Raw genomic sequence first — 14,051 nt, forward strand, 5'->3', positions numbered from 1 at the left:
CCACATTTGCTCTTCTGTTTTGCGTATTTCTTTCAGTGTCACAACCCTGCTTCCAGTTACCCAGTTCGAAACGTTTTGAATCACATTTGAATCTCTCTTACTCCCCTCTTCTAAAGAGTTGCCAGAACCTGTTGAAACTACCTTCCAAAATGTCCACCATGTCACCATCATCAACCTTTGAGAGTACCTTCTATCAGGTCACTCTCCAACATTTGTGCTCCCCGCTCCCCACAGCACGAGTCTACTCACATACAGCCTTGAGAACCAGCCCCATGCAGCTTCCTAATGCTTGTGGGATGAAGGTCACCTACTTTAGTCTTGCTTATGTTTGAGGTTCCTGAAACACACCCAACTTTTCCAACCTCACTCTCTCTCTCTCTCTCCTCTTCTCCCTTTTCATGCACTTCACCATTTGAACTGATCTGCTCATTGTCCCTGTACATTTCCAGGGCTTTTCTGACTTCTTGCATTTGTCGAGATGGGAATCCATTCTTCCAACCTGACACAGCCTGCTCCTGATAAATTTCAAAGCTCAGGGAAGGTGACTACACCTTTGTGAAGATTTTTCTAATGTCACCAGGTAAAGTTCATCTTCTCCTCTGAATTTCTATACTACTTTATTTTTCGCTTCTACTGTGGAACAGTGTCTTCCACTTTGCGATATCCAGTTATGTATCGAATAAACTCATTACTTCACTGTGAATTCCTTGAGAATAGGAATCACTTCTGATTCATCACTGCAATCCTTCAGAGTCCAAGCACACTGCCTTAGACATAGTGGATCCTAAACAAACAAACAAACAAAAAGACCTTCTAGATTGAAATCATTTGGTTTTTTTTTAAATCTCCTTCTCATTCGCTCACCCCCACCCCCAAATCCCAACTTAGAACTATAAACTGAATCCAGGACATGATTATAGGCCACTGAAGGACAATGAACAGTTTTTGGAAGGCTGTTCTACTTTTGTGTTCAGTAGGGTGGAGTGAAGTTAGAGAATTGGTGCCCCCTAGGAGCTACATACACAAAAAATAGTTACTAAATTGATTATATCTTGACTTCACCAATAAAACAAAAGTCCACTTAAAGTGAGATCTATTTAAGATGTTCAAAAAAATTGTCCATCTCTGGAGGCAGATAACCTGGGATACAAAAAATTGAGAAAGAGCTTCTGTGGACCACGGACATCAAGCTATGGACTTTCCAAATGCTCTTGTTTCTTACTGACCCTGGGCTAGTAGGAATTACCATCAATTGGACATAATTGGAATCATTTAATCCCTATTGCAGAGAAAGCCATTTTCCCTTTAACTTAGGATATCACTGAGAATAACTAAATGGCTCCTCACAGCAAGTAATTTAATGTAAAATTTATATTCAAGGAAATAGGAGATTGTTTTTCATTTATTAGCCCATTCATGACGTCCTTCTGCAAAATTAAGTTGGCATCTAGCCCAGACAATGGTCAGAATGCATTGGTATTCAAATGTTTTGCTTTGCCATCTACATGGCTTCTCTTTACTTAAAAATTTTGAAAACCTTTCAATAAAAAATTTTTTAATAAGCTTTAATAACATAGGCATCCATTCAAGAAACTACCGGGTACCAGGCACCATACTAGCTTCACTCTCATGGTTCCTATAGCCCACAAGGGTAGAAAACAAGGACCAAAAAACAAATGCATTGGAGCTATGGGACAACTAAAAAGGACACTACTGTATTCAACAGTGAGAACACTGTTAACTGGAGTAGTCAGAGAAGAGCTCTGTGACACCCAAGGGATGACACAAAGCCAGAGAGGAAAGCTAATGTTCTAGGAAAGCTAATGGAAAGTTCTTGGAATAAGAAAGAGCTTGGCATGTTATAGGCAGTGAAAAAAAGGTCAACGTGTTCGAAGAAAATTGAGTAAGAAAAAATGGAATAAATAGCAAAGCTGGAGAAATGTTCAGGAATGAGAACATAGGAAATTATTTGTTCTTGGTAAAAAGTTTCAATTCTAAGAGGGATGAGAAATCATAGAAGGGTGCTATGCGAGAGAGTGAGATGATATAACTCACAATCTGCAAATTCAATTTGGCAGCTGTGTGGGAGAGGTTAAGGTGTGTCGGGAGGCACGGAGTGTGGGGAAAGCGAGAGGATGTTGCAGTGGTCCAAGTGAAAGGTGACAGAGGTGGTGTCAGTACTAATGGAGAGAGGTAGACAGAGATCCACTTTGGTGGCAGGCGCCTATTGGATTGGACGTGGTGGGTGAGAAAGAAAGGACTAGTTTTCTAGCTAGAGAAATATTATAAACAATGATGCTATTTGTTAGATATGGAAACTGCGGGACGGAGAGGTTGGGAGCAGAAAATCCGTTCTGTTTTGAATCTTGTGTGTCTGAGATACTCTGAAGACAACTATGTAGAGAGGTCAAGTAATCAGATGACACAAATCTGGTACTCAGAGGACAGGTTAGGGCTAAGCTTATACATTCTGGACTTGCCAAACATAGATGGCACTTAAAGCTCTGAAAGTTCATGAACCCATCTAGGAAGAAATAAATCTTGGGAAACTCCCATATTTAGGGCTAGGGTAGAGGAGGTGAAGTCAGACAAGTAGGAACACCTAGGAAAGAAGGAGGAAAACGAGATGATTTTATAAAATGACAAAGGAAAGTATTCCATAAAGGAGGCCTACTGAGTGCAATGTTCCTGAAAACTGAGAGTTAAAAAAAAAAGACTATAATAGTAGTTTCAGTCAGATTTTGCCAGACCAACTGTACCACGCTGTCGCTTATGCCTGTGAATGAAACACCTAGCAGTGACAGATGTACTGGAGTATCATGCACACCTTTCAGTAAGAACATGCCTGCCGGGTGGCAGAATCCATAATGGTAAGTTATCTTCATATAATAAATGTATAGTGGGTCATTCTAGAATGAACCTTAGAAAGATCCAGCCTAATAAACCATATGAAGTACACTAAATTGGCCTCCACCTGACTTCTCAAGTCTTCACATAGGTGAGTAATTTTCCATTGGACTTTCACTTTGAGAGCCATTCACCTCTCCCAGATGCTTACCTCCTGGCATCTGGTATCCTCATCCTTGCTTCTTCTTCCTATTCTCTTCCCTTCTCTCACCAAGGATGCTCTAGACCTGTGTCGCCCAGTATAGTAGTCACTAGTCACACATGACTGTTTGAGTTTATTAAAGTAAAATTTAAAATTCAGTTTCGCAGGTGCATAAGTCACATTTCAAGTGCTTGGTAGCCACATATGGCCAGTGGCTCCTGTGTTGAATGACACAGATACAGAACATTCCCATTAGCTTTGAAAATTCTATCGGACAGTGCTGCTCTAGACAAAGACCTTTCCCAGTGAAATTCATTGGCTCTGAGATACATTTCCTTAAACCATGGCAATGATGTTTCTCAATTAGGAAACGGACCCAGGAGTGGATCTCTTTGCATCAAATACTACATATTGCCTGCCCCATATGGTTTTCCCCTTGTTAATATTAGGAGGACACTCATTTTTTTTCAGGGACGTGATAATATGCCCATCTGAAAATGTTTGATTACCCAGGCTCCTTTTGACCTAGGACCTACCTCTAATAAGTGAGATACAAGAGAAAATCTCTTCCTAGTTTCTAGGATAGCTGCTGTCCTCCAAAGAAAACCCGATGGGACACAGCCAGCATGTATGTGTCCTTTGCTCTTTGCCCTTTTCTCTCTCCCCTTTTTCTTTCCCTAGTTGATAGACACACCGGAGGCTTTCTCCGAGCATGACAATAAAAGTCACACTGGAAGGGCAGAAGTGAATACAGAAGGTGTGTGGGACATTGATGGCTTTCGAGTAGTCACCTCCTTATCTATCTCTGCAGTTAACTTAAGATGCAAACTGGAGGCAATCGCACTGCGACCCTAGCTACGAAAGGCTTGGCTTGAGTCAGTGAGTGGAGGCCTTTGCCAATGTGAGCAACCCAGCAGCGCCTGGGGGTCGCCACGTTCATATTCTCGGCGGTATGCTCTCTAATTTGCAGCTCTGAACTAAACAACTCCCAGGAGAAATGTGAACTGATTGTGTAATTAAGAGGTGGCTCTTCATTACCCCTTCTTGTTCTTCAACTGGACTCATGGGCAGCATTTATTCCAGGAGCACAGAGGAAAGAAGGAAAGCAATAAGCAGTCCATTTCTAATTCTCATCCTGGGTAAATGGAGGACAGGAGGGAGGTCTCTGATTAAGCTTATGCTCGGCTAAGACAATTAGACACACCTGAGCCAACGCGTGGATATATTTTGTTTATGAAATCCTAAAATCATAATCCACTAAAAAGTGAGCAATACTTGGGGACTATCACCCTGAACTCAGCATTTTTGTTTTTCTTTTCAGTAGTGACTTATTTGATTAAAAAAAAAATCCGTGCATTTACAGATCACACACAATTTTTATTGTTAATAAAGATGTTTTGAGAAGGTCCACATGTGGTCTATGATCATTGAACATGACCAACCAATAATTTAGTTAAATGAAGAATGGTCTTACTTCATACTGATTTTCCGCTTGCCAGTCATTTTCAGGTCGTGATTTTGGTGTAATCAAAACGGAACCGCTTAAAATTATGTAATTACTTACATTCACCTTCAGGTACAATTGCTAATTTACCCCAGCCTACCAGAACTGGTTTAATCATCTCCAGCGTTATTGTTAAGGGGATAAACAGTGTTAGTTATTATTTCTCAGGTGCATGCTGATTAGGTAGGTTTACGGATGTGTTTGATTTTACTTATTCCTTGTTTGCTAAAATACTCAGGCAGTCCCTGCTTTGCTCTCTGGCCACACACTGGCTGCACAGGGTTCTAGTTCATTCCTCCCCGTGAAAGACCGTGTGAACTATAGCTCTGTGTCTGGTAGTGCACTGAGAAAATGACCTGAATTAGTGATTCTGCTTCATTCTCCTCTGAAGCCACACCAGAGGGATGATGTTAAGGAGTTTCACGTACTCATGGTAGTAATATTTGTCAACCACTGGCTGCCACAGCATGGGGAAGCTAAAAGCTTTGAACACATAGCCTTCACTCCTCTGAGGCACTGCTGATTCATATGATGCCAACTTCCTTCCAAAACCTCCGTAGCTAATGCTTTATGATAGCCAAGACAGACATGTTGTTTTCTCCTGTTCTGAAGATGGACGTTTCAATCTTTCACTCTCCACCTAGTACCCAGGGCGCGCATTGATGCCTTCCTGGCATGTAATACCAGTCACGTTTCATTCTTTATGTCCCCTTCTCATCATAAAGCCAACAGGTGGGCATTATAATCCTTACCATACACATGAGTGTACCAAGGCAGAGAGACCAAATAACCTGCCCAAGTTACTACAACTAGTAGGAAATGGAGCCAGAATCCAATTCCTGGTCGGTCGAGTATGAAGTTCACATTCAGCTTGCTGTGTGGCACTGCTCACTTAGCTTCCAAGAAAATGGTGACCTCTTTCACTTAAATTTTCCTTGAAAAAATGCAGCAGAGTGCACGCACACACACCATAGATTGTGGACTTTCTCCAGACAAAATATCAAAATACCCACCGAAGATTCATAAACCAAGATTTTTTAAAAAGTTCTATCCCTCCAAAAAAAATGTAGAAATACAACAAAAGATTCCCAGATATCATTTTCGAAGGATGGACTTATGAGTGATTTTTATTTTGTCCTTTATATTTTAGTCTTTTTTAAAGGTTGAAAAATAAAAAAAGCAAAGTGAAATATTTAATAATGTCTTAACATCTAAAGATGAGCAAAATAAAATAAACAAAGTGAAGTAATTTATACCATAAATGATAAATGAGTAGTTTGAAAAAAATCCTTCCCAAGGATGGATTAAAGAGCAGTGGAGAAGGGTTCTGATGTAAGAAAATGAAACAGTATATTTCTTCCACATGTCAAATATTTTTTCATCTCTGTGCCTTCACTTAGCTTTCCCAGACCCAAAATGTTCTTCACACCCAAGCTTCATACATCTAAATATTTGCTGTTCAAGGCCCCAGTCAGATGTTCATTCCAACTTGAAGAATTCTCTGATTTCAAACTGAGATCTCTCTGTCTCTCTCTCTGTCTTTCTCTCTCTCTCTCCCTGCCCCCCGCTCCCTCCCTTATTTGTGGTTCTCTTAATTTCTAATTTATTCAAAGAAAAAAAAAACTTTTTGAGATCTTAATCCTAAGCTTGAGGATACAATAATTAGAGACAGAGAGAGAGAGAGAGAGAGACTTTCATTACACCCATGGGAAGTGTACACATTTGAAGAAAAGACACATAAGCACACTTACAATGACATGTCACGATGTTATAATAATGAAGGTATTGCAGTATGGAGGAAGTCTAGAATAATTTCAGAAAGGTTCTCTAAAGGAGATAATTTGGAAGACTGATGGAAGAATAGAAAAATGACGAGGAGTTGTTCCAGAAGAAGCAAAGATAAGGAATATGATGTCAGGTAAAAGGGACAAAGTCATAACACATCCAAAATTCTCCATCTCCATGGACCTCCATGAAGAAATCATTGTTTTAAAATGAGATGGAGACAATTGGTGCCACAAAAGCGTTGTCTCCTTCCCCCCATCCATTTACTCGAATCAGAAACTTGGGATTCATACTTGGGATTCATCCTTGAACCTACCCCGCTCTCACTCACATCCTTTAATCATGGGTTTCTGTAAATGCTGCTCAGACTCCTGGGGCAGTGGAGGTCCGTCTAAGCATTTGGCTGACAGCACCAATCTCCCGGGAAGGAAACGGGTCAGGAACCCCATCCTGGCAGCAGGACAGTACCAGGCTTTCCTCTCCATGCCAGTCCTTGAGCAATTCATGAGGGTGACAGCTCAATATAGTGGTGTGGGGATTTCCTTCTCTTCGGATAACACAGCCCAGATGTCCAGAGACGAGATCCATACTGCACAGGTGCTGAGGCTTCCCTGACTTAGAGGAAGCATTATGTCCCAGAGGAGCCAAAACCTCTCCTAATGATTCCTTGGGCATAAGCTCCCAGAAATCCCACGAAGGCACGACATCCCCATCAGACATTCATAGTTGAGTCATAATCCCTCCCAAATTGGTTGAAATTTATTAATCGTAGGTCACTATTGCCATGAGATGTGTTTTCTGGTAACCCTGGCACTCACCATTTTCATCTGTTTCCAGGGAACCCAAGACAGGAGCTTGAGAGTCAGCGTCTCTTGTAGCAAAGTAAGGGTTTCGGCAGCCTGCTGTCCACATCTAATACTGTCGCCAGTACTAGCAAGTTTTTCCATCTGTACTGTCCCCTGCCTGGCTGAACCGCCTTCACCTCTCTCCAGGTCTCCTCTCAGAAACATCTCCACCCACCAGCTTTTTCGAACAAACTCCTCCCAGCGATCCACACTTCACCCCGCAGCTAGAGGTACTTTTTCACTGCAGGAGTCATGTTACTGCCTTGTTTAAACCTCTTCGATGGCTTCCTATCATCCTTTGATGGAAGCCTCAAATCATTAATATGGTTTTCAAAACATGTTGAACCCTTCTCCACTTTGCATTCCAATCTCCAACCAGCCAGGGTTTCTCTCTGGTTCTCAAATGTTCCTGGAATACGTCACTCTCGCTTTATCCACAGATGCCCCGCACGTGCTGTTCTCTGTGACTGTTTGTGTCACATCTGCCGCCAGCACCTGGCTAAGTTGTATGCAGCCTATTATAAGTATGGTGGTTGTCACATTCGGTTGATTAATACATGTGAAGCACATACTGTGCACCATATAGTGTTACCCAGATATGGAGGCAATAGAGTCTATGTTACACCCCCCGATTATGTATATTCCCACTGAACCCATGGCTCTCCTTTCAGCAGGACCCAATTCATTGTCATTCCTTTGTCAATGTCTGCCCTTCAAATTTAATTGTAAGCCCCAGCAGACTCACCACCGAATCTCCAGTGCTGGCAAATAGTGGAGGCTCAATAAATATTTGATGAATTAATGAAGAAATAAATGATAACTTCAGCTTCAACCAGGCAGAGGTTGGAAGAATTTCCATATGAAAACATTTAATTAGAGTTTGAAAAGAAGAGTCTGAAGCTGAGGAGAATGGAGCAAAGAAATCACCTGGAGAGACTGTCCTGAACATCAACGTGGGAGATGCTGAGATCGTTCAAGGGCAACACACAGCAAGTAGAAAGACATCCAGGAGCCATTTCAAGGGAAATATAAGATTTATTGGTAGGCTCTGGGAGAAGAACAAGGGAAAGAAATAAAGTGGTTATAAGAGAAGTGGGAGAAGAAATGGGTAGGACAGGGGTCTCCGAGGCTCAGAGGGGAGACCATTTCAATGGGGGCTTTAGAGTACCCACAACTCTGTGTTTACACCTGGTCACATGCTGGGAGAACTGAAAATCACCAAGGATGTGCGTGACTAGGACTTATCATAACCTTAGGGAGAGTCAGTTATGTGGAATCGTTGAGGATAGACCAAGTTTACATGGGTTTAACATTGAACCAAGAGGAATGCTATAAGTTTAGAGGCCAGAGGGAATGGTATCAAGGAGATAAAATTATTTAAGGGCATGTGTGGGTTTGAAGGGCAGAGCAGGGCTTTACAGGGAATAAGCATGCAATGAGTATTTGCTGACTCAATTACTGTGATGTGCTATATACATGATAAGAGGGGTTTCACTAGGATAATGGATATTTTTAGATAAGACTGAGAAATACAGAATCTTTGGTAATGCATACTGTGACCCGAGGAACCCCAATGGCCGGTGTCTTGTTAATTATGCTCTTCCATGCTTGGGAAAATCTATGAGAAGCTCCCCCACAGAAGCTGCACTGCTGAGTGAGAGCCACTAAAAATATGGCGGCCACTTTGATTTGGTAGCTCAGTGTCAAGTGTGAGGAGAAAGACGGCTTTATGCAAAAAGTAGACAGGGGAAAACATTCATTCTGTCTAAAACGGAACATCAGAAAGTCACAGTTCTGAATAATAAACTGATCTTACAAAAGGCATTAATAAGCAAACATGGAGCCCTGTTACACATCCCTTAGGGTTTACTGTAGTCCACAGCAGAAACTTCTGCCTGAGTTTGTTATGTGTGCCATTCTCTTTATATGTATCTAATACCAGTAATAATAATACATGATGTGTGCATATGTAAGTGTATGCCATACATATATACACTTATATGCTGGCTTCTTTATCTGCATTAACTCCACTAATGTTATCGTAACTCTACAAAAGAGGTATATTATGATTATCACTTTATAAGTGAGAAGTAGAGGTTATGTAAACCGTCGCAAGTAAAATCGTTCGTAAGTGGCAGAGCCAGGGCTGGGGAAAAAATGCTCCCATCTGTAGTCTTGACTGCTTCACCGTATTGCCATTTATATTTCTTAATATTCAAGTACATTTGCATTTGCATGAAAAACACAGGAACTTGTGATCGCCTCATCCACTGGTTTAGTATGCTGTATACTTTAGTACCAAAGTTACCACAGGTTCAAACATGTCAATTAATGTCATGTCTCTTGTATTTTCTTTCCAGAGAAGAGCAGAGACAGAGATGAAATTCAAGACTATGATAACCAAGGCTCAAGTAATTCCTCCCCTAAAGCAGTGCTCCGAAAATAAAAGAATTAAAATCACAGTACCTTTATTAGCTGTCCTAAAGAAATCCCACTTTGAGCCCACGCGCAAAGCTGCGGTGGGAGGTAATATTCCCAGTGAGAACATGAATTACAGCTGATTCTCATTATTTGAAAATTCTGTATTTGAGAATTTGCTTACTCACTGAAATGTATTTGTATCCCTGAAATCAATACTCATTAAAGTTTTCCAGGTCATTTGAGCACACAGGCAGAATGGTTCACGTTCTCAGCGAAGGCCAAAGAAGATCACGCTTTGCCTCTTGTGTTAGCTCTTACACTGTAAAGAAGTGTCCTTTCTGCAGTGTATTTAGGGCTATGCTTTTCACATTTTCATGCTTTTTGTTGATGATTTTGATGTTTGAGATGTCCCCTAAGTATAGTGCTGAAATGCCTCGTGTACCTAAGGGCAAAAAGGCTGTAATGTGCCTTACAGAGAAAACACCTGTCACATAATCTCTGCTCAGGCATGAGTCATAGGGCTGTTGGCCATGAGTTCCATATTAACGAATCAAGTATGCATTATACAAGGTCTTTAAACAGAAATAAACATAATACAATGGTATCTATCGATCTGTTGATGAAAAATCCTCTGACCAGAGGCAGGAAGTTGTCCTCGTATTTTTCTTAGGAGCAATGATTCAGTATTTGCTAATTCAGTGTTCACGGAAACTTGATAGACTATAGCTACCATGAATGAGAAGACCAGACAGTGCCTTGTTGGGGAATACTAAACAGAGTGTGTGTGTGGGCTGTGAGTTATATGTAGCTTTTCTAGCTGTATGTTACTTAGGATAAACATGAGTAGGCCATTGATGGGGAAATCTCTCCCTCTCCGTCCTGGAACTATCCCTCTCCAAACAATATGATTGACCATCCAGAGTAAAGACTCAAGTAAATGACAAGAAAAGCAGAAAACACACTGACTTGTATGTATAAAGATGCATGCAGAAGTCCTAGTGAAGAAATGGTGGCAGAATTTAATGTCCCACACTGTCAACTGGGCTGGTCAGCTCAAGGAGCTCTGATGAAGCAGAAGAAGGAAGGAAAAACAAGTCACTGTTACCTAAAGACAATCTTTTAAAATACCAGTATTACCCAACCCTAAATCTCTCAAGGACATTATTCACATATGAAAGTGAAATTATGAATAACATACAATATTTTCAAGGGAAATGTCCAAGAATTGTTTTCCTTTACATACTTGAAAGGTATTCGGAAATCTTTGGTGGATAAAGTGTTTTTAATAAGATTTAAAATATGAAATTAAATGCATAGGTGATTTTTTTTTTAGATCTGGTTTTACAATTTAAGAAAAAAGCACTGAGACGATGCATCCAATTATAGATTATAGTGATCAAAGATACTATGCATATCTGGCTGCTACGTGCCTGCTGCTGGCTGGGCTGTGCTCTTCTTTTGAGCACACGGGAGCAGCAGCAAAGTTCTGTCCAAACTCAAAAATGCCTTTGTCCTCTGATAATTAAGTTCCATGATACCATCTCTATTCGGTGAGATCAACCACCTAAGAATTAATTTCTCACTGTGTGAGTAAGGATCTTCCAAGTTGTAACCAAGGCTATAGCAGGAAGATAAGGGGTGTTAGCATGTCTACAGCTATTGTCTAATCTACTGCGTTACATCCTGTATCAAGAAAGGCTGGATCGGATGGTTGGCAGAATCTAACCAGTATTGAAGAATAAGACTGTGCTGGTTTGTCTGCTGCACTATCCAGAGAAGACACTCAGGCCACCTGGCATGAGTGGTCTGTTCCTTTGGCAGATGTATTTTGGCAGCTGCAGCTGGGCCCACCAATATCATCCTTACTGTTCTGGGGACTTCCACCCGGTGCCACCTGGGGTTCTCGGCCCCAAGGGTGTCTCTAGCCAGAGAAGACTGCTCTGAGATCATGCGTGTACCTTTGAGGCATGCTGGATGTGGCAGGCGAGCTCATGGCTCCTAGAAGCAGTCCTCGACCAATGACTGATGGAAAAATCAGAGTTGTGTACTTCACTTGGGCTCCCAGAGGTTCATCTCCTGTCCTTGGATGAAGCTACAGTTGACTGCCGTGGTAACTGGATTGATAACACCATGTAACTGACTGCCTTCCCTTACCCACTCTCCTACAATGTATCCTTCACCTTTTCAATACATTCCTTGCATTCAAATCCTTATCTCTGAATCTTACTTCCCACTGAGTTCCCCTACAAAGTGTTCTAGTCTCCAGCACAATTACATTTCTCGTTGGATGTCAAGTAACTGGTATCCTGGTTTATACATTGGTGTTTTACTAGTTTAGCTAATGAAAATCAGTTTTCCCGGGGGCACAGATAACTCTGGACAGATGGACAAAATACAGAGAGTTTAGACAAGCAGAGTCAAGTATTAGTGTAAAAAATTACTTTGTGAGATGTTCTCTCACTTACCTAACACATGTTTGATTTCATCTAGCAGGGAGTTATACAGATTTGTTGTCATCTTTGATTTCCTCCCCAAAGTTGTAGAGAGAGATGCACTGGGGGGAGGGGGCCTATAATTTATGGGTATGTAGATGCAATAGGTTTCTACAATATCAGCCATTTCAACCAGGTTACTGAGGCAGATGGGCAGGGAGACCCATGTGAGATAGATGCTCCATGTCAGAGATATGACAATGCTAATAATAAGAGCAAAGATGTGTATGTGGCTCTTTGTAGGGGCTTTAGATACCATTGTAAGAACTACATGAGTTAGGGAGCACTTGGGTGGCTCAATCGGTTAAGTGTCCAACTCCTGATTTCGGTTCAGGTCATGACCTCACAGTTCATGAGTTCAAACCCCATGTCGGGCCCTTCTTTGACAGCTCAGAGCCTGGTTGGGATCCTGTCTCCCTCTCTCTCTCAAAAATAAATAAAAATTCTTAAAAAAATAATGAAATGAGTTAGTAAATATAGAGCACTTAACAGAAAAATAAAAAGACTATAATCGATTTAGATATTTCTGGTAACTGATACCAATGAAGAAAAAAAAAATCTAAACTAAAAATAATATTGCCAAAAAGTCCAAACAGTTTGATGTCACCCTGGGGAAAACTGTGGTATCGAGAAAGATCTGTGAACTGAACGTCAGATCCTGGGTTCTGCCACTTTTTAGTTTTGGGACACTGACACCTCTAACCTCACTCCCTGTCGCATCTGTGAATTGCAGAAAGCAGGAGCAATCTCTGGGACTGTGCAAGGGGCTCTTCCCTTGGCTCACAGAGAAAGAAAAGAACAAAGGATGTTTGTTCAAATCGCCAGTGTGTTATAGTTGGTCAGAGAGAGAACAGAGAGAAAGACACACAGGGATGCCAGGTAGATGGCATCCCCGCCTTCAGTGAGCTGTCCGTGCATTTTGGTTTTTCCCTGATAATAGCACCCAATCACATTACAATCATTATCTGCTGGTTCTGGACACCTGCACGGAGCTGCAGTCTGCAGGCATCATCTCTACAACATGAAGTTTTGCAAGACTGAAACAGGACAATGAGGGTTGGCTCCATCCCCTTGGCTGCATGAAGCTCGGGTAGACACTGTCACGTTCGCCCTCAAGGACCCTCATTTGTGCTGCACTCCCTCTGCTGCCTGGCCTTTCCCTGGGTCCCCCTTGCTCTGAAGATTATTACCTTCGGTGAGCTCCTGTTGGGTCTCCCAGCCATCATGGAAATGGAATGTCTATCTTCTGTGCTTTTGTAAGTAGAGTGTGATTTTACCACCACATTTGCAGGTAATACATGCTTCCCCTACCAGTTTTTATTAGCAGAGCAAGAAACGTCATTTCTCACTGAGCAGGTGCAGCAAAACCTGTCGCTATCTTCACAAGATTTAGCATAATCTCAACGACCTTTTGTGACCAGCAGGCTGCGTATTTTCACATATCCCTAAGTCAAGAGTCCAAGAAAATAAATATCATTACAAACCGAATTGTATAATGCTTTTAGGTTTACTTGTATATTGCCTTCAGGTTATCTTATCTTCTTTTTTAACAGAGTTTCCTTCTGTTAAAGAAGAAGAAGAAGAAGAAGAAGAAGAAGAAGAAGAAGAAGGGTAAGAAAGGCAGGCAAAGCTGGCCGCGAAGCTGTGAGAAGTGCTTACCCCCACAGACCGTGCCGTCCAGGCCTTCACAGCGGCGGCCGTCGCATTCACACGTCTTGCCGTACACCCTGGGGTCTCCCGGAGGGTAGCAGGTGCACTTGCCACATTCGCATTTACCTGCAAAACGCACAGGGAGGGCACACTTGTTAGGAGGGTCACGGAATCGGCCAGGCTTCCAAAGGATACAGACAACTAACACACCATGAAGCCTGTTCCTGCTGCGCTTGGAAATAGTTCCACAGATAATTTTCTTACCGCCTCCGGCAAGACCAAGGCCAAGTGCCGAGGAGGCCGGG

General features: G+C 41.8%; 1 protein-coding gene across 1 annotated transcript in view; it reads right to left on the minus strand.

Annotated features, from left to right (window-relative positions):
- ITGBL1 (integrin subunit beta like 1) overlaps window positions 1-14,051 on the minus strand; it is a 207,524-nt gene that overhangs the window by 10,740 nt on the left and 182,733 nt on the right. The window contains exon 8 of the mRNA XM_058743436.1: window positions 13,756-13,872. Coding sequence (XP_058599419.1) covers window positions 13,756-13,872 — 117 coding nt within the window. The remainder of the gene's footprint in view (window positions 1-13,755; window positions 13,873-14,051) is intronic.

This window comes from Neofelis nebulosa, chromosome 1, assembly GCF_028018385.1.
Source record: "Neofelis nebulosa isolate mNeoNeb1 chromosome 1, mNeoNeb1.pri, whole genome shotgun sequence".
NCBI classification, from domain to species: domain Eukaryota; kingdom Metazoa; phylum Chordata; class Mammalia; order Carnivora; family Felidae; genus Neofelis; species Neofelis nebulosa.